The following is a 21,791-nucleotide window of genomic DNA, read 5'->3' as shown; positions in this document are numbered from 1 at the left end:
ACCAGGGGACCTCAAAGACTTCTGGGTTGAGTTGAGGCAGACACACGGGCCCACTCTTCCCAGGCCAGAAATAATTGAACTTCAGAAGGAAATGTAGACTACCTAGTCCTGTACTCTTACTTTATGGGTAAAAAACCTGTTCCTCACCCAATGGTACACGACTGTACAAAACACACAGCATTATGAAGCAAGGCAGGACAAGTGTGGGGGAGAAGGAAGCACTCCCCACAGGCTCAACGTACTTCATTCACTTCCTCGTTTCTCATGAAGAGTCAAAAAAGCAAAAGCTTATACCAGAAACTAACATAACATTGTAAATCAACTATACTTGAATTTTAAAAAATTTTTTAAAAAGCAAAGGCCAACATTCAAAAAGTCACTGTTCCAACATCAGCCTGTCCCCTAAAGTCAAAAACTATTGAAAAAAAAAAATAACCATATGGGCCCACATGAGTGACTCAAGTTCAGAGTTTAAGACTCGGTGGGGTTTACAGCAGCACTATTCACAACAGCCAAAACATGGAAACAACCTAAATGTCCATCAACAGATGAACGGATAAAGAAGATGTGGTACATATATACAATGGAATACTACTCAGCCATGAAAAACAACGAAATAATGTCATCTGCAACAACATGGATGCAACTAGAAATTATCACACTAAGTGAAGTAAGTCAGAAAAAGACAAATACCACTTGATATCACTTATATGTGGAATCTAAAATACGGTACATATGAACCTATCTACAAAACAGAAACAGACTCAACTCACAGACGTAGAGATCAGACTTGTGCTTGCCAAGGGGGAGGCGGGTGGGAGAGGGATGGACTGGGAATTTGGGGTTGCAAACTAAATATTACATTTAGAATGGATAAACAACAAGGTCTTACTGTATAGCACAGGGAACTATATTCAATCTCCTGGGATACACCATAATGAAAAAGAATATTAAAAAAAAGAATGTGTGTGTGTGTGTCTGTGTGTGTGTGTCTGTGTATGTGTAAAACTGAGTCACTTTGCTGTACAGCAGAGATTGGCACAACATGGTAAATCAACTATACTTCAATTAAAAAAAAAAAAAAGACTCAGTGGGGATGTTTGGAGCCCATGGCCGCTGAAGGAGGTAAACAAAGCCGGCATCAGCCTCAATGATACAAATGAAAGTAAAGCACACACTCTTCATTCTACAACCAGTTTCCCTCTATCGGCAAATGCAGTTTGAAAAAATAATGGAATTATATGGGGCAAGACAGCATCTTGAAGGCTGAGACAAAGGGCTCCTGGGCTAAGTCAGCTAGGGAATTAATTGCTTTGTGTTTTCCATCAAAGTTCAACTCCAAATATATCTGCAAGCTTCTAGGTAGCCAGGGGCCCAAGAGGCACCTCAACACCAGCAAACCAGCAAATCTACTAAACTCCTAACATTGCACTGTATATACACAATGAAACAACAAATTAAAATATTTCCCAACACTTTGTCTTCTTTCCTGGCATCTCAGTAATGAAATATCAGCACTTAGGGGAATACCATAAGGGTTTAATGAAATCATATTTCATATTTGCAAAAGTTTTGTTTATCAATCTACAAATTACTCCCCTTCCCTCAAAGTATTCTCCATAAATTAATAGATTTAAATGTGCTGTGTTGATAACAAAGAACGTAACAGATGGGAAAGGCTCAGGATGTACGTGTCTTTATAAATTTAGCTGTATCAGCTCAAGTTTGTACTCAATTTTGTTTCAACAGCAGTGTGTTTACTATTAGAAATGGACCAGTGGGGTGGGTTGGAGAGAGAAAAGTAAGGAAGTCTACAAGTTCCTCTTAGTGGAGGCCAACATACCATTTGGTTCTCTGGGGGCCCACGAGGTAGAATGCAAGTTAATTTCTAGTTTGGCGCCCATCCCTGGATCATTTCACAGTAGGAGTTACCAGATTAGAAATGTGCCTGTGTTGCACAATGAGCAGGGGCCTGCCAGAGGCCATTGCTCAGTCAAGTTTCCCCTTAGTGAAGGACTGTGCCTGTGATGAATGGGGTAAATAGAAAAGGTTCCCGTAAAGGAAATGTGACTGTTGGCTAGTTCTTTTTCTTCTGTCCCACAACCCAAAGAACATTATTTAAAAACAGATAAAACAATGTGTCATTTCCATGGCACTGACTTCCAAACTGCTGAAAGTGCGGGTCAAAAACAATATTCTTAAATTATCCAAGCTCCTCAAAAACCAGATGTGGGGCATGCATTGTTTTTTTTCAACTTTCAAAATTGAGGAAGTCGAGAGCCAAAGAAGTCCTACCCATTCCTCATGCTTTTCTCCCGTCAGAAAGAAGAACTGGCCCTCCTACAGAAGCTGCATTTACCATTCTGAGAGCTGCATCCCCTCACTGACTCAGGCATCCTAATCAGCACTGGGAAGCTTGAGGGCAGAGTGTCACTGAACACCCGAACAGTGTCCCACGGAAGCAAGCAGAGCTGAGAAGAGACACCCGGGTTAGAAAGGGGAACCTCCGGAAGAAGCTAAAAGGAAAACGGGGGAGGGGGGTGTAAATAACAGGGCTTTGGAGACTCTGAGTTACATAACCCTAAGGCTGAAAGGACACTGTGGTGGACAAAGTGAAATTTTTTAAAAAGTATGCTTGGGCCAATAATAAAAATTCAAAGGTACTATTAGTATATGGCCTGGTCCATCCCTCATTTTATAAATTAGGAAACTGAGTCCAAAAATTTGCCTGAAGTTCACATTGTTCTTCGTCCCCAAAGTAAGACCTCACTCCAGACCTTCTGTTTCTAGATCCAACATTCTTTCCATTAATGTTGCATTGATTAATAGAAAGAGCATCGGCTTCAAAGTCAGACAGATCTAGGTGGATTCAAATTCAGGTTCCCCCACTTACTAGTCTAGGACTTCTGACAATTCATGGTCTCTGGGAGCCTCAGGTTTTGTCATCTATAAAATGGGGACAAATCTATTACTTTGCTTATATTTCTACATTTACTCTTTATGATACAAACACCAAATGCATAGAACAAAGGTGGGCACACAGTGAGGATTTGATTACATTTAGGTGCTAATGTTTTTGAATCATAGGTTGTTAGATATTTCAAAGAAATATCTATGCATCATCTATGTGCCAAGCACTTTGCTGGGTACTTTCAAAGACAGAAAAAAAACTGCTCCCCCCAGGTGCCTACAATCATATTAATAAGCAGGACCTTGATAGCATGAAAAGGTGATGAGACCACTCAAAGGATTTAACTTGAACTCAGAATGTGCCTTGTACATTGAGACAAGATTACACGAATCAACATAGAGCAGTTCAGAAACATCAGTTACTTGGAGGAAAAAAAGAATTATGTGAGAAACAAGCTATACAGTCCTCCTTCCCTCCCTCCCTCCATTCTTCTCTATTCATGGTAAAGCTCTAACAGGGGAACAAGATATTTTTCAAATTTATTTGACCATGAAATACTTTTGTCAAGGAGCATTTCAGAGGCTCACCGTTCAGTAGAATGAGCTTTGGGAAAGCCCGGTTTAGAGCCCCTGATATAGAGCACGGACGCCGAAGAACAGCTGGAAGATCGTGGAAAAGTCACCCTCAAAGAATAAGTCAAAGTCCCAGGGACGTCCTTAACCAAAAGAGCCTGAGGACCACTCTAAACTCAAGCTGCCTAATTACAAGGAGACCTGTGCAGGGCAAAAGGAATGAGAAATAGTATTTACTGAGCATGTGTTGGTAACCGGGTATACGTCATATTGAACAATCTTAGAAGGGAGGCATCATCAAATTATCATAATTAAAAAAATTTTTTTTAAATTGAGCTATAGTTGATATACAATATTTTATAAGTTACAGATGTACAACGCAGTGATTCACAATTTTTAAAGGTTATACTCCATTTATAGTTATTGTAAAATATTGGTTATATTCCCTGTGCTGTACTATATACCCTTGTAGCTTATTTATTTATTTATATTTTTTTAGCATATAAAATTGAATTATTTATATAGATTATATTGCTTTATTGAGTTTTTTTTTTGATTATAAAACGAGTACATATGCATGTTGAAAATTAAAGGAATTCAGAACTGCCTAATTAACAAAGAAAAAAATCCTAACCTGGCAACCACTGTAAACATTATGGGAAATAAAATTTTCAAATCACTATTTATGAGCCCACACAGGCGCACACACACAATTTTTATGATAGGAATCATACCGCTAATAGGCAACTTGATTTTTTTTACTCAATAATGTTTAATCTATCTTAAATATCAGTACTACATTCTACAGTGTTATGAGCATGTTTTTTTTTTTAAACATCTTTATTGGAGTATAATTACTTTACAATGGTGTGTTAATTTCTGTTTTATAACAAAGTGAATCAGCTATACGTATACATATATCCCCATATCTCCTCCCTCTTGCGTCTCCTTCCCACCCTCCCTATCCCATCCCTCTAGGTGGTCACAAAGCACTGAGCTGATCTCCCTGTGCTATGTGGCTGCTTCCCACTAGCTTATTCATTTTATACATAATAGTTTGTACCTCTTAATCCCTTACCCATATTGCCCCTCCCCCCTTCCCTTTCCCCACTAGTAACCACTAGTTTGTTCTCTATATCAGTGAGTCTATTTTGTTAGATTCACTAGCTTGGCTTATTTTTTTAGACTCCACATATAAATGATATCATACAGTAATTGTCTTTCTCTGTCTGACTTATTTCACTTAGCATAACACCCTCTAAGTCCATCCATGTTGTTGCAAATGGCCAAATTTCATTATTTTCTATGGCTGAGTAGTATTCCACTGTATGTATATGTGCATGTGTGTGTGTGTGTGTGTGTGTGTATATATATATATATATATATATATATATCACATCATCTTTATCCATTCATCTGTTGATGGACAGTTAGGTTGCTTCCGTATCTTGGTAATTGTAAACAATGCTGCTATGTACAGTGGGGTGCATGTCTTTTTGAATTAGTGTTTTTGTTTTTTTCAGATATATACCCAGGAGTGGAACTGCTGGGTCATATGGCAGTTCTGTATTTAGTTTTTTGAGAAACCTCCATACTGTTTTCCACAGTGGCTGCACCAATTTACATTCCCACCAACAGTGTAGGAGGGTTCCATTTTCTCCACATCCTTGCCAACATTTGTTATTTGTGCATCAATATGATTATTATTGCACAAATGCTGAAACTGAGAGAAGTCCCAGAGATGTTGATTAATTTCCTAATGTCACAGTGCAAGGAGTTGAACTGAATCCTGACTCAAAAACCTGAGTTCTTTCATACTCTCGTCACACATAAAATAGTATCACACCTGGTTCTCTGACTACGATAAGACAAAGATCAACTATGTAGAGAAAAATTCTGCACAAGAGCTGTGATAGTGACTGTTAAACCTTGCTCCTAGACAATCCTGAAGGAAAAACTCTTCATTTATACCGTGGTAGAATTAGTTTTATCACATGCCTTAAAAGGGCAGGTGTGACCTATGTTTCTACCCAATGGCCATGAACTTGTTATGCAATGGCTACCACAAGCAAAAATTTCTCAAATAAGTAAGTATCTGTAAATGTAAGGTGCCACTTTTTCAAAAATAAAATCAGTAACACAGAATTACTCAAAACTGAAAACTGAACTAGATGATACTGAATATCATGAAGCGATCATATACTCTCTAAGGCAGAGTTTGCTAAATAAAGGGCATACTGGGTAAAATTTAAGAATTTTCCTGGTTATAATCATAAATGACATGAAATAGTCAAGCCATGGAAAATGTCTGACCTGCAACCACTCTCCTGCTGGAGCTTTCAGTAGAACAGTCAGCCAAGTGCTTTGAGTTGAAGGTATATATAAATTGATGGAATTTGGAAATGGATTCATTCAAGTCATCAATAATTTTTTGCTTTTGAACTACAGGGAGACTATGTATCTAAGTTGCTACACGTTTTGAAAAGCTGGTCCCAAGACCAAGCCCTTTCTAGAGCGCAGCCTTCCACAAATGTGGGCTACAGAGCATGCACGAGATTAAAACTCCAGACTCCCCACTTACAAGCCTTGGGACTCTGGGCTGAATGTTTCAACTTTCAATCAAATCACTTAAAGTGGTAAGGATTCCATTTTCCGGGTGGGGGAATTGAACAATTAAATGACTTCCCTACAAATCTATGGTCTAAAACAGAACAGCAGACTGAGTTTAGGTTCTCTGTTGAACCACGCTGTTTCTTTAAAGTCTATGAAAACAGTCTCAAAAAACTAAATGTCATACATATCAAATCTCGTATATGGCGATAGAATGGATCACTTTTCTTGTATCCTTTAAGCATGGAATCTTTCTTATTCTAGAAAAGCATTTTGAAGAAGTCCTGAAACACGTCTGACTTCTCCATGACCTGTTAAGTGGAGAAAGAAAATCTAACAGGCAATGAAGGCTGCAAGTGGAAATCCACATAAAGAAATGAGTAAGGAAACAGCTGCTCACCAATTATCTTTAACCAGTCCTGTGACAGGAGATGTGACTTTGTGACTTTGTGGAATAAAACAGGTGCAGATGGTATTATTCAGCGAGTACCCCAAGAGTACAGCCAGGCTGGGTTGTTGTTTTACAAATTTGTGTCTGTTCTGACTGGTTGGTATTGCTACCCACCTAGTTATTTTCTACATCTCCCAGAGAACAGGGATTCATGACAGCATAAAGGAGCCAGGCAGGGAAAACGGCCCACAATGGGGACAGTGGCAAACTAGAGAACACGTGTCCTGGTTGAAGTGACGTCTGCTCCTTAACCCCAGCAGGTTAAAGTTATACAGGAAAATAAGCCCAACATTGCCAGCTTTTCCAATTGTTTTTTTTATAAAGTTTTTTTTTAAATAAGATATATGAGGTACATCCTTAACTTTTTTTTTTTTTTTTAATTATTTATTTATTTATTTATTTATGGCTGTGTTGGGTCTTCGTTTCTGGGCGAGGGCTTTCTCTAGTCGCGGCAAGTGGGGGCCACTCTTCATCGTGGTGCGGGGGCCTCTCACTATCGCGACCTCTCTTGTTGCGGAGCGCAGGCTCCAGACGCGCAGGCTCAGTAATTGTGGCTCAGGGGCCTAGTTGCTCTGCGGCATGTGGGATCTTCCCAGACCAGGGCTCGAACCCGTGTCCCCTGCATTGGCAGGCAGACTCTCAACGACTGCACCACCAGGGAAGCCCTCCAATTGTTTTTTTAAAAGCAGCTAGAAATCTCTCCATATTTGAAACTATTCCTAATTGAATCTTTAAAATTCTGTTTGCCAACAAGACACTTCTCTAGGTCAGATGAGGAATAAGAGTTGCCAGTTTCCTATCGAGAGCTGTCAGACTGCTGGACTAGTTCCCAGCTACAGTTCAGCGTACAGATGGGGTACACTGCGCCCCATCTGTACGCTGATGGCAGTAGCGTGCCATTGCCACAGGGTTTCAGCAACTTGGTATCAATCGTCAATATGGGACTTTTTTTTTCTTTTTTTAGTTTACTAACAGCACTACAAGAACATAATTATTTCAGAGATACTTAAAACTGAAGGTATAATTAGGAACATTTTTTTTAACGTTTACTACTGTCAATCATATCTTGGTCTAACCTTTATTTTAAGTGGAGATCATGATCCCAATATACTTTTTCCCCTTCCATTTACTCTTCTCTTCCCCTTCTCCAACCTTCTCCTAGTTTGAGATGTGAGATCATGGGACTTTTGTGGAGATGAAAAGACATGAAATAATGCACAGAACATGCCTAGAAAAATGCCCAGCACAAAGGAAGAACCCGGAGATTGTAAGCACCTGTGGTTCCTGTGAATATTATTTAGCTGTCAAAGTCCTCCCAGGGCTGGTCTACAACTTGAGGAAGGTAGTGTTAACCCTTATAGCTGAGCTGTTAAAAAAACTTTTCACAGAATCACTTCTGTACCACCCTCTTTAGCAATCTGCCTCTTAAATTAATCCCTACTTCAGCTTCTCCGAGACAGCTGAGAATCTTTTACACACCAGAACAAAGGAAAAAAGCGAGGTCTCTGTAGAACGTTTGACAACAAAGGAGATAAGGGCCTCCCCCTCTCTTTGTCCCCTAGGAGTCAGAGGTACTTTTCCACTTTTTTGTTTCTTTGTGCAATGGACTCATTCTCTCCTCCAAACTACTTAAACCAAGCTGGATAAGGGTGGCCTGTATTCATACCCCATATGACTTATTTAATGATCTTTTTGCTACCTGCAGTGACTTCATATACAATCCAGTACACCATCACAGTTATTTTTAAAAGGATATTATCACTTAATGGAAAGAAGACTATTTGATCCACAAACTCACTGACTTAGCATGTAATGAGTTAAGCACTCTACAACTAACCAAGTTTGATTTGAATTGCACTAATATTCTCTCCTGAGATATGGGGGTCAACCCCAGCCATCAGTAAACTAGAAACAGTGCCTGATTCAATATTTAGTTATGTGAAATTAAGACTCTGAAACTTCCTGTTACAGGCACAGCAAGCAAATACCAAACATACGGGAATGATAATGAGTGGGACAAAGGAAATGATCCCTCAGACTTTCTGGGCTTCACAAAGGAGATCAAGTCAGCAACTTCCATGCACTCCCTGGGGATATGGAACGGCTGGCCCAGGACAACTCTTCCTCCTACTAAGGCCACTTCCTTAAGTGCTTTAATCTGCTTGACATCACATTGCGGACATATGCTAAGCGACAGACAGATACGAACACATGGCTGGGGAGGATGCCCAACAAAATAATTCGCACTGTGCACAGGAAACAATTTTTCAAAGCCTTCTTATAAACAGTAAAAGTCTAAAGACTCTTATCTTCTTGCCTGCTTTCCAAATAAAACCATCATTTTCTCCAATCAAATCCTTTTCCCAAATGCATTTGTGGTATTTTTAAAAAAAAACAATAGGAATTGAATTCTATTAAAAATGGAGTTCAAGGCTTTCATCCCCAGGATAAACTCAAGGCCCGGTGGCAGGTGCAAGGTGCAGATGCTGTCTAGGTAAATATGTCAACAAAAGCAGAGTATTTACTTCAGCACATGAGAAAACCAAGTTATCAGTCTCAAATAACCAATTCAGTAGAATCAAAGAGATATACCTGCAGGTTTTCAATTTCTTCTTTGTGCTCCCTCTTCAAGTGTAAAATAGCAGCTTGGTATTCTGTAAGATCACAAAAGAAGCCAATTACAAAGAAGCACAAAATTCAAGTGAATATCTCCAAGATTCCAGAGGCCCTCCTACAAGTCAACTGAGTAAATAAATACCATAGTTTGACATTAACCTGATAAGAGATAATGAAAACGGGGGCAAAACAGAGCAAGAAGCTCAGAATAGAAGGGAGATTTACTCCGATTTAGCAAATCCTGAATTATGAGATGTCCCAAATTAAGCAGATCGGATAGGGTTAAAAAAAAAAAAAAAGTATGATAAGTGTTCCAGATAAAGACCAGGTCTGGTGTTTGTCTTTAAGGAGGAGTTAAAGCCCCACAGAGAACAAATACAGTCATGTTAAGAGCAGACACACAGGAAATAAAAGAAAACTTCTCTATGTGAGATTACAGAACTCTATTTTTAACTGTTTCCAAAAGAAAAAGAAGAAATCTCCATTTGAATAAGCAAGCACCCAGGGCTGATTTTAATCTTTAGATCACTTCAGAAAGTCAAGACCATTTGTCACGTGGATGAGAGACTCTAGGGTGAGTTGAGGTTGAAAGGAGGACAAAAATAAATTTCTGGTCCAATTTTCGTCTAAGTCTAATAATGTTTATTCCAACAGTAAGTCCTAAGTGTACACAGGAACTCCTGCCAACCACTAAAACTACCATCCCCCTGGCAAAGCATGAAGCACCCGGGACGACTTTATTTCCAGCAGGACAACTAAGAATGTGGGGTCGGTCACAGCACTATACAGGCTGCAGAGAACCGCAAAGCAAAACGCTAGAAGAAAAAATTGCTGTGGGATAAGTCGCCTTTTTTTTTTTTTTTTTTAAACACAAATGTGTTTGGGGCTGTGATTATGAGTAAGAAAGTCATTTAGATGTCATTTAAAAATGTATGAAAAGGCATGCTATTTCTTCAGATGGATTCCAGAAATTCAGGCATGAAAGTTTAGGTTTCAATTCAAAAGCCGATGACACACTACTATATATAAAATAGATAACTAATAAGAACCTACTGTATAGCAAAGAGAACTTGTCTCAGTACTCTGTAATGGCCTATGTGGGAAAAGAATCTAAAAAAGAGTGGATATATGTATAACTGATTCACTTTGCTGTACAGCAGAAACACAACACTGTAAATCAACTATATTCCAATAAAAATTTTTTTTAAAAAGTGGATGAGGAGAATCTTTGGGAAAGCTGTGAGAGACAGGAGTGTTGCTGTTGATAATTATGACTAGCCACACCACTACTCTGATGGGAAATGTGTTCCACTGAACTACGATCCCTCAGCAAGTTCTGTGGGTTCTACATCCAAACCCTACCTTCAATCAAACCACTTCTCACCAACCCCACAACCACCACTATGGTCCAAACCACCACCATCTTTTCCCTGGACCACCGCGCACCACGGTAATATGCTTTCATTCCCACCACCACCATTAACTCATTCTCCTCACTGAAGCCTGAATGATCTATTAAAGGCATGAATTGGATCATGTCTCGTTCCTGGCTTTCCACTTGGAGTAAAATCAAAACTCCCTGCTGCAGTCCATAAGGCCTTTCATGACCTTACACCTGCATACCTTCTACATGCCACCTTCCCCTCTCACTACATGCCAGGCACATTGGCTTTCTGGCTATTTCTTGAACTTGTCGAGTTTTCTACCTCAAAATCTTTACTAATATTGGGGACAATAATGATGGATTGCATTTACTGAGCACTTACTACATATCAGGCCTTATCTAAGTATTTCATATGTATTAACTCATTTTGTCCCCACAATAACCCTATGATGTAGGTGCATTATCCCCATTACAGATGAAGAAGCTGATGCATGGAGAAGCAGCTTATCCAAGGAAGCTGAATAAGTTGCAGAGCTAAAATCATGCATAATTCAATGGGTGAATGTATAAATAAACTGTGGTATATCCACAGAATGCAATACTCCTCAGCAATAATAAGGAATGAACTATTGATACATCAACAAAGACGAATATCAAAGGCATTATGCAGAGTGAAGGAAGTCAGCCTCAGAAGGTTAACTCTTGTTTAATTTCATTTATATAACATTTTGGAAAAGGCAAAACCATAGGGATGAAGAACAGATAAGAGAAGCAGTGGCCAGAAGTTAGAGATGGGCCAGAAGATGGCCAGAAGTTAGCGAAAGTTAGAAGTTTGACTACAAAGGGGCAGCATACAAAGGAATTCTGAAGGTGATGTAACTATTCTCTGTCCTGATTATGGTGGTGGTTACATGAATCTATACATCGGGTTAAAACTCAGAATCAGAATTTTCATACCAAAAAGAAAAAAGTTAACTCTATAGTATGTTCATTTTTAAATATTACAAGTATTTAACTTTTCAATGTTTTCCCTAAGAGATTCAGCATAACACAAGAATACCTGTTACTACCACTTCTATTCATTGTTTTCCTAAGGGCACTAGCAGATGCAGTAGGACAAGAAAAAAAGAAAAACACATGTGCATACACACATATTTTTATATATAATGAAAAAATAAAGCCATTATTTACTATGATTGTGTATTTAGAAAATTCCAAAAGATTCTGCAGATAAAATGTTAGAATTAATATGTGAGTTTAGTAGAGTTGCTGGATATTAAATCAGTATACAACAGTCCAGATATTAGCAACAGTTTAACAAAGAACACTTGACACAGTACCTCTAAAAGCATAAAGTACTTAGAACCTTACCAAAAATAGGTAAGACTTCATATGAGAAAATAGAAACACTATATTGAAATATATTACCAAGAAAGACACAGAAAGTGAGCAAGCCATGTTTTTGATAAGACTCAATATTGTAAAGATGTTTATTTTTCCAAATTGATCTACAGATTCAATGCAATCCCATTCAACATTTCTAAGGGTTTTTGTTTTGTTCAAACTTAAGGAGCTCATTCTAAAATGTTTATTGAAGCACGAACATGCAGAAAGCCAGTAAGGGCCAAGAAACTCCAAGTAAATATCAAAGTAAGACAACTTGCCTTACCATCTAACAAGAATTACCTTTCCATATCACAACACTAATTAAGGTGGTGTGGTACTAAAAGAGGAATAACAGACAAATAGACTAGACAGCCCAGAAATATAACATAAATTTATGGTCACTAGGTATGACAGAAGCAGCACAAAAGATCTTTCTTTAGAGTAAGAGTAGTCTTTTCAATAACTATTGGCTGGGAGAAGTGGATATTCACATGAAAACTGGATCCCAACTTTATACCATGTAATGAGCTAAACTGTAAAAAATGGAACTGTAAGTATTTTATAAGATAACATAGCATAATATGTTTATAGCTTCAGGGCAGGAAGGAATTTAGGATTCAAAAAAGCATCCCATATAAAGGAAAAAAACCTAATAAACTTCACTGTATTAAAATTAAGAACTTCTTTTCATCAAAATATGCCATAAAGAGAGAGAAAAGACAAGCCACGGAGTGGGAGAATACACTTGGAACAAATAAAGATCTAGTATAAATATATGTAAATAGTTCCTAAAAAACTATGGAAAATGAAAAATAGACAAAAATGTCAATAGACACTCTAAAAAGAGGACAGACAAGTAACAGATGAATTGAATGGTGCTCATTCTCAATAGTAATCAGGAATCAAGCTGAACAAAACTGACTGCTGGTGAAGATGTGGAACAATGGAAACTCTCACACCCTTGCGGCAGGAGTGCAAACTGGCACAATCACTGTGGAAAATGTTTGACATTTTCTAATAAGATTGAAGATATTCATACCTCCTTACCCAACAATCCTAGTCCTAGGTACACAAATGAAAAAACTATACAAGGAAAGCAAATAATATTAACAAAAGTCGGGATAATGGTGGCATCCAGGAGAGGAGGAGTTGAGTTGGGCTATGATGGAACAAGCGTGTTCACTGAAAAACTATTCTTTAACCTCTACGCCTTCTATACCATTTTCTTTATTTTAATGTTATACCTAACATTAAAATATAAGAAAAAAGGTCACTCTGGTTATAATAATTTTCTCATTTATCATATAAAGAATATCATGTAGGCATAAGAGAGTCTCTAGATGGATCAAATAAGAATAAAACAATTTAGTAAGTGTGCGTCTTGTATACATATTGAGTTCCAACCTATATGATGATCAATATCTAAACCTTAATCAATTCCAAGTCTCTAAACAGTAAACAAAGGAAGCTTAGCTAAACCAACCTTCCTGCAAAACTGATGCCCGTTGGGAATAACGTCTACATCCTAAATAGAAATCGCATAGAATATATTTGGAAATGATTCATTTTGTGTAAACGGTACCTGTAAGGGTGTGACAGATACAGTTATGACTCATCAACAGACTGATGAAGATAACTGCAAAGCTAACACCCAGTAAATCTTGATTCATCTCCTCCTCAAACAAGTATTTGTGCCAACAATCCCAGTGTGACAGGTGGCAAGAAAACACACCCCCATTCCTGGGATGACAAAATACAATCTCTGGGCAGCACGCAGAAGGAGGAAGTTAACACCCTCACTAGTGGAATGCTCACTTTGAGGGCTCATAAGAGAATGGTAAGAGAATATAAAGGTTACAGAATAACGAACCACAGTTGGTTGGTAGTTTTCAATTGTGTCTTGTTCGTGGCCGTCCCCTCCCTCCACATGTTTTGGGTTTGCAAATGCCTTGGAGTGGACCAAGGCAAATCCTCCCTGTCTCTTGGGGGTGATGATGGGGAGGCAGAGGTCTCCATTCAACACGAAGGATGTTTTTGTTTCTTAAAAAGAGAACTTGGGAATTCCCTCATGGTCCAGTGGTTAGGACTCCGCGCTTCCACGGTAGGGGCCACGGGTTCAATCCCTGGTCAGGGAACTAAGATCTCGCATATCATGTTGCACGGCCAAAAAAAAAAAAAGAGAGAAAGAGAGAGAGAACTCAACCCTGAAATTCAGTAGTTTGGGGATTCTATGAATGTGTGAAAAGGAGGAATAGAGATTTGGACTATCAGGGCTTGAAAAAGGCAGACTTCTTTGAAGCCTCATTAGCCCCAATGGAAACTAACAAATGGATTCAGATAATCTAGCCCACAAAAAAGATGTCTGAAGAATGTCTTTTAAGAAAATACTATATAATATGGAAAGACAGAAAAAGGAAAAGGGATCCTGACTGACAGGATTCAACATTCTGGGGGAAAATAAGTAAGAACTTCCCTCCATAAAAATATAGTTCTTTCTAGTCAAGTACTTGATCTAATTGGTAGTGACCCTTTTTACTGTACAAACCTTTGTTTTTGATCAGCTCACAACAACAAAACGTCCTTTCCGCCAGATACCATTACAGGGCTGTGTTCTCCACCTCACCAAGAGCAAAGTTAAAGATGATCTGTCTAACGTGGCGGTATGTGGGAACCACTGCTGCAGTTTATCACTGACTGAATGAGCTTCTCTTAATTACATAAGGGTACAGATAACGTTACTGAGTGCTGTTTCTCAGGAACTGTTCTAAGCACTTTACAGAGGTTAACTCATGCCATCCTCACATCACACAAGGTGGATCTTTTATCGAGGCCCATTTTACAGACGGGAAGACTGAGGTGCACAGGTTGAACAACTTCCCCCCAAACCACATGCTACCAATGCAACCACAGTACCAATGATGTCATTCAAGCCCAAAGAACCTGTGCTATTTCCTCCACAGAGTTTTTGTTTGCTTGTTTTGTTTCTTTGTGAGTTACTGTTGTTCTTATGGTTGGGTAAGCATCATCAGGTATAAACAAAACTCAAAATGCCTAAGAACTTTAAAGGTTGTTGGCTTTATCCAATTACTAGAATCACTTGTAAACTTGCGAAATTTTTCCCTAACTCTTTAAAAGGGGCACGGGGTATTTTTAATCACAGGGAGGTTTGATAAGTCTGGGGTCAACATGAACAGTGTGAGTCATGATGGATGGTTCCAGCAAGTTATGTGACTATGATTTGTCCATCTTCTCCATGGAGACTTCCAGGCCTGTAGTCACCAGTTTGTGGTTAAATCTGGTTTTCATTTATACTCTCTCTTTACACACACATCCTATATATCCCAGTCCCTCCCTACCATACACACATGACACTGGCAAAACTGGATTATGCACACAGCTGGGGAATTAGAGAATTTCTGATGTCCCCCCAAAATGAAAACCGCAGCTCTATTCCTGCCCACGGACTCTAACGTGTACACTGTGTGCGTCTCACATCGGCTTCACCCACTGCCTTATATTGTTCAAAAACACGTTCAAGTACGTACCTTCAGTTTTAAAGGACGCTTCCTCTGAATTATATTTGTAGACTACTCAGTGTTTCCAAAGTTTTGCATGCACACCAGTGAGGTCATTTTTTTTTTTTGGTAACAGACAGCTGGACTTTAACAGCTGAATATTTATTCTATGTGCATTAGGAAAAAAATCAAACTAGCACATAAAACCCATGCTATCATGCGTATTACTGCCATAAGACAGTGTTGATAAGACACTGTTATAAGACACAGCTTAGTCCCTAGATTAGCACCATCAGCATCACCTGGAACTTCTTAGAAATGCTAATTCTTAGGCCTACCCCAGACCTACTCGTTAAGAAACTTGGAAGATGCTTTAACAAGGCCTCCAAGTGATGAGGCATGCTAAAGTTTGAGAATCACTGCTTTAAGATAAGGTTAATTTTATTTAAGTAAAAACAAAGCAAAAAAAATCAATTGGTTTAAAGAAGAAATTTAAAAAATAGCAAAAGTACTATAAGTATATGCCCCAAATTAAGGAGCTGGTGAGACAGGCTGAGACCTGGGACCCTTTGCTGCAGTGCTTGCAGCTGGACAAACGTCTCCTCAAGCAACAGAATACAAAGAAACTATAAGTGACTAAAAATAACTGCGTACATGCACAGCTGGGGCAAATTATGGACAAGATACCGAAAGACCAAAAACCCAGTGGCCACTTCTAAGGAGTCGGGAGCAAACGCAGGGTATTGCGCATGCACCCTGCACACAGCACCACCAAGGGGGTGGGGCCGACCACCCAGGCCACTCCTCCAGCCTGACCTGCCAATCCGCCCCTACTCTCACCCCATTTAAGGGCCAAGCTCATCCTCCCTCAGGGAGCAAGGGAATCTGTTACTTGTTTTCCCCTCCCTCCTGCTGCAGCAGAAGTCCCAATAAAGACTTGCCTGAATTTCTCATCTGGCCTCTGATCAATTTCTATTGATAAAGGAGGTCAAGAACCCTGGTCAGTAACACTGGTACATAATAAATGACATTTCGGAAAACATGCCAGTTACTGACAGATGAATAAACACGCAAACAAACTCATCCATGAATGAATGCAGGAACTTCCTCCAACCATCTCTAACGTTCACGATAACGGCGCTGGTCATGGAAGGCAAAGTCATCACAGACCATTTGCTCCAATATCTAAGAATAAAGTCAAATTTGAGCTCTCATATTTAATAAGCAAAGTGGGCGGCCTGGTCTGGGTGCACTGTAGCTTCTCCACATCAGTTTCCTCACTAGATGCCCATCAACAACACAGTCCACAGTAACTCTACCATCTGCAAAATGGATGGCTGTCTTGGTACCCATCAGAAACAGCAGAAACCAAGAGAACAAAGTGGGGTGAAATCAAAGTCGGCAGCTGCCAGCCGGTCCGCACAACAAGACAATGTCAGTACAGCACCTTCTATCAGCGGGCCTTCAACAATCACACACGTGCTGGGAAACGTTTAATAAGGAGTCTAACTTCATTTTCTGATCTTTGACTGCTGACAGCTTCTTAAGCTTCACCTCTACCTTCTCCCCTGTGCCCCACATCTGGGCAATCTGATTAGAAAGCCTTTGACACTAGCAAGAAATTCGAACACACAAGCCACTGCCCGGAGCAGAATCCTCAGCCCAGCCCTAACCGTCTCCACCCCGTGAACACCATAAACCCCCACGCCACTCTCCGACCCTTCCTCTCTCAAGGCATTTTCCAGCCAGCTTGAGAGGCCTGCCCTGCTCTCCTCTGAAGTCTCATTATGCTAGTGATAAACCTTCCCGTGTGTGTGTGTATGTGTGTGTGTGTGTGTGTGTGTGTGTGTGTAAGAGACAGAGTGAGAGTGAGAGGGAGAGAGAGGGAGGATAGTCAATTTTGGCATCTGAATCAAATTTTGGGCAGAAAGTCCATCCTGCCTCTTCCAAAAGGATGAGGCCACGTAGAAGTTACGCAAATCAATGGATCTACGTACTACGTTGTTCTATATACGTATAGAAGGGAGATGACGGGAGTTCCCATATCAGAAAAATACAAGATTTGACACTAGAAGGGAGAAATCCCATGAACTTAGGAATTATCATATTTCAATATCTCTCCTTGTTCAAGAACATTTAGGATGTTTTCAGGCAGAAATATAAAAATGCCAATATTAAAAGATAGGAGAAAACCCCAATTCTTCAAGGCCACCAGTTTGCTTGGTCGCTCTTTCATCCCTGTGTTTAGTATCTCTATACGCCTGGCACTGAACTAAGCACTGGGTATAAGAAAGTAAATGGGGCTTCCCTGGTGGCACAGTGGTTGAGAATCTGCCTGCCAATGCAGGGGACACGGGTTCGAGCCCTGGTCTGGGAGGATCCCACATGCCGCAGAGCGGCTAGGCCCGTGAGCCACAACTACTGAGCCTGCGCGTCTGGAGCCTGTGCTCCGCAACAAGAGAGGCCACGATAGTGAGAGGCCCGCACACCGCGATGAAGAGTGGCCCCCGCTTGCCGCAGCTGGAGAAAGCCCTCGCACAGAAACGGAGACCCAACACAGCCAAAAATAATTAATTAATTAATTAATTAAAAAAAAAAAAAAAAGAAAGTAAATGGCACACACTTCTAGCCTTAAAAAGCTTCTCAAGGCGTACATCTTTGAAATGTCTAAGAAGGTTTTGGCACTTATAACTTCGGTATTCACTCATTAAGACTTTATTTTCTTAAACGACTTCATCCGATTTCATTCAGTTATTTTATATGCAGGTGTGGAAAACTAGGGCACCATTCGCAAATATGCATCCACTTCCACCTCCCCTTTCTGCTTGGGATGTAACAGAATACTTCCTATGGCTTTTGGCTTTGGCGAGCAGAACGTGAACTGACACGATGTAAGGAGCATTTACATTTGCTTGCACACAGTCTGGCTTGCTTCCTGCACTGCTGCTATTTCACAAGAGAAGGACATACCCTAGGCAGCTACTACTGACTCAGCCTGGGTCCCAGAGAGAGAGCTGTGCAGACCTAAACCCTCGCCAGAGTCGGCAGCCAATCCCAGTCTATGCACAGCCTTAAAGAGCCCAGTCTAGCTTAGCTGAACCACATTTGACCTTCATACCCATGCAAATAAATGCCTATTATTGAAAACTACTGGATCTTAGCATGGTTTGTCACACAGCATTATTGCAGCAATAGGTGATAAACACGTATGTTGCTTCCAGCCAAGTTTACTATTTAGAGGCTCATACCATTCTGGAAGCTTTAAATAACTGGAATGGAGTCTCACCAACCAATATAGACAGAACAGGGCTTGGGGAAGAAGATAAATAGAGCGGGGAAAACACAACACATTTATATCCTTTAATACTCATAAAATGAGCTCAGAACAACAATTTGAGTCTCTTTGTCTTTGGGTGACGATGTAAAATACGTACAAAGGTCAGCGAATTTATGGCTATGTTTCTTTGACATTTACCTGGGTTCCCAAGGTAGGTATTCAGGACCCGGCACCATTTAATGGACAGCTCACCATGGGCAAAACCAGTCATTAAATCAAATTCTAGCTGCCAATGCTTGGATAACTTGCCTTTTCACTCTGTCCTCTTCTCTTCCCCTTACTTTCTGTTCTGCTAAAATGGAGATACTAAGCCATTTTGAACTCCAGGAATACAAGCTCACTAAACTTTATTTCCCCCTTTCTATCTTTGTAGTTTTTTTTTAAATTATTTTTTTATTCAGTTACACATATATACATTCTTTTTTTTAACTTTTTATTTTATATTGGAGTATAGCCAATTAACAGTGTTGGGACAGTTTCGGGTGCACAGCAAAGTATACATGTATCCATTCTCCCCCAAACTCCCCTCCCATCCAGGCTGCCACATAACATTGAGCAGAGTTCCCTGTGTTATACAGTAGGTCCTTGTCGGTTATCCATTTTAAATCTATCTTTGTAGTTTTGAAAGCTACGAAACCAATCTACAGAGGCACACAACCTGTCAGTATAAAATTTAGGCTGCAACTGGAAGTACCCAATGCCTGCCACTAGGTGGCAGTCATTACAGTTCCTATTGAAACTTGAAACTTGCTATCAAGTGGCACAGTAATGCCTTAAAGATTTGGGGGCGGGGGGCAGGGAGGAGGAGGATGGGCCAAAGCTGTGAAATGAACATTTTTTTCTTTGCTATGAAAGATGGACTAGCATGGATAGGGGTAGCTATATGAGAAAAATTAGAACAAGTAAGGGGCCTTTCCAACCAGGTTTCCAAAAAAGTTAAGTGACCCAATAGACTTCAGTTGTTATAGGTTCACATTTTTTAGTTCCCTCCTTAACCTGCACAGCAATGACATCTAAAGTAAAAAGCAAGAAAGTTAAGAGTCACAGGTGAGTACTAAAACAGGATGACATCTTGGAGAAACAAGAAATGGACTAGAGCAGCAAAGTGGTGCTCTGGGCTTGAAGTTCTGGGCCTGCTGAGCCCCAGGCGGGCAGGATGGCCTGGAGTTAGGTGACTGCAGAGCAGCAGGGCTAACAGGGCCTTCTGTGGGGCAGGAAAACAGCGCCAGGCTAGACTTGCTGCTTAGAAAAAGGGACGAGGTGGGGTTCCTGGATGGTAAAGGGAACCTAGAAGTAGTTGCTGTCAACTGCTGCCTGGGGGCTTAAGCAGGAGGCTATAGGCAGGGATTGAGACCAGACTCCCAAGCCCTGTCCATCCCTGTCCCCAGTGACTAGAGCTTCAAGTCCCTATCACCACCTTGGGCTGGGAACCCCAAAACACCATTGTTGGAGCAACTTCTGGTCCGGGAGTCTTGTAAGGACCAGGTGAGCCACGTGTAAAACAGACAAGTGTAAAGGGGAAGGGAAAACTTTCTTTTAAAAAAGCATCCTATATACCATGAGCCTTCAAACGAAATTTCCAACACATGTGAAGAAACCCTAAATATCAAGACAGGAAACAAAATCAACAATTGGAAGAGAAAATTATACAAATTTTAAATGTTGAACATTTAAAATATTTTAGTAATGTTTAGAATTCTTACCAAGATGAAAGAATAACAACCATTATAAACAATAATAGCATAGTAAGAAAAAATATATAAAAAGAAGTAACAATAGGTAACTACAAATTTAGAAATAAGAGAAATGTAAAATATAGTCATTGAAAAGTTTAAGAGCTGGATAAACTCTGGCACAGTCAAGGAAAGAATTTGTGAATAAAAGATAATACTAAATAATTAACTAAAAATGCAGCATGAAACAAAAAAAGGATAATAAGAAAGAATTGCAATTAAGAAACTCTGGCCCTGATTAATAGATAACAAGGTAGACCATAAAACAGTACAGAAAAGAAAGTCTGTAAATAGAGACATGCACATATGGAAACTAAATGTGAGAACTGACGGTGTATTGAAATTTGTGAGGGAAGGATAGACTATTTCTAAATCCAAATTTAAGAAAAATATTTATATTTCAAACCATACATAAGAATCAATTCCAGTGGATTAAAAATCTAAATGTGAAAAGCATGACAGAAAAAACTTTGGAAGAACACTAGAGTATCTTTATGACATTGAAATTCAAAAAGATTTCTTAAGCAAGACTTTTTTTAAAAAAAGAAAATCATGTTTTAAATTCAGTTTCACTAAAATTACCAAAACTATGTATGTTAAAAGATGCCCCTAGAAAGTGATAAGCCACACACATGGAGAAGACATTTGCAAAACATAGGAAGTACAAAAGATTAGCATCCAGGATAAACAAGTACTAGAAAGAAATGAGAAAAGCAACGAATAGAAAAATGGGCAAATGGATAGTACATTCATGGAAGAAGAGCTCCAAATGACTTTTTATAAACATATAAACAGACACACAATCTCACCTGTTCTCAGGACAATGCAAATTAAAACTACAATGGGATGCCATTTCACACCTAACAAACTTGAAAAAATTAAAAAGTCTGCTAATACTAACTACTGGTGAGGAACAAGAATGAGAATTCCACACTGCTGATGGAAGTATTAACTGTTACAATCACTTGAAAATTCATTTTGACATCTACTAAATAGAAAGTTACACATAAATAAAACCAGAAATTCTACTCCAAAATTTAACCCAAGTGGGGTGTTTACCGTGAACATAAATGTTTAAAAGAACACTTGAGGAAGCACCATTTATAGTAGTGAAAAACAGAAATAAATTTCCATCACAGCAGTACCGATAAACAAATATTGAGTGATATATTCACTCAAAGTAATACTATGCAGACATTAAAATGAATGACCTGGAGCTATACATACCAACACAGATTAATCTAGCAAATATAATTTTGAGAGAAAAAGTTGCCAA

General features: G+C 39.4%; 1 protein-coding gene across 6 annotated transcripts in view; it reads right to left on the bottom strand.

Moving 5' to 3' along the window:
- FMN1 (formin 1) overlaps positions 1 to 21,791 on the bottom strand; it is a 467,455-nt gene that overhangs the window by 271,187 nt on the left and 174,477 nt on the right. For all 6 annotated transcript variants that reach the window (XM_082452361.1, XM_082452358.1, XM_082452359.1 and 3 more), the window contains one exon: positions 9,137 to 9,198. In XM_082452361.1, the coding sequence (XP_082308487.1) occupies positions 9,137 to 9,198 (62 nt within the window). The remainder of the gene's footprint in view (positions 1 to 9,136; positions 9,199 to 21,791) is intronic.

The sequence above is a fragment of the Balaenoptera physalus genome (assembly GCF_965194825.1).
Source record: "Balaenoptera physalus genome assembly, chromosome: 2".
In the NCBI taxonomy this organism is placed as follows: domain Eukaryota; kingdom Metazoa; phylum Chordata; class Mammalia; order Artiodactyla; family Balaenopteridae; genus Balaenoptera; species Balaenoptera physalus.
This window is presented reverse-complemented; position numbering and strand designations above follow the sequence as displayed.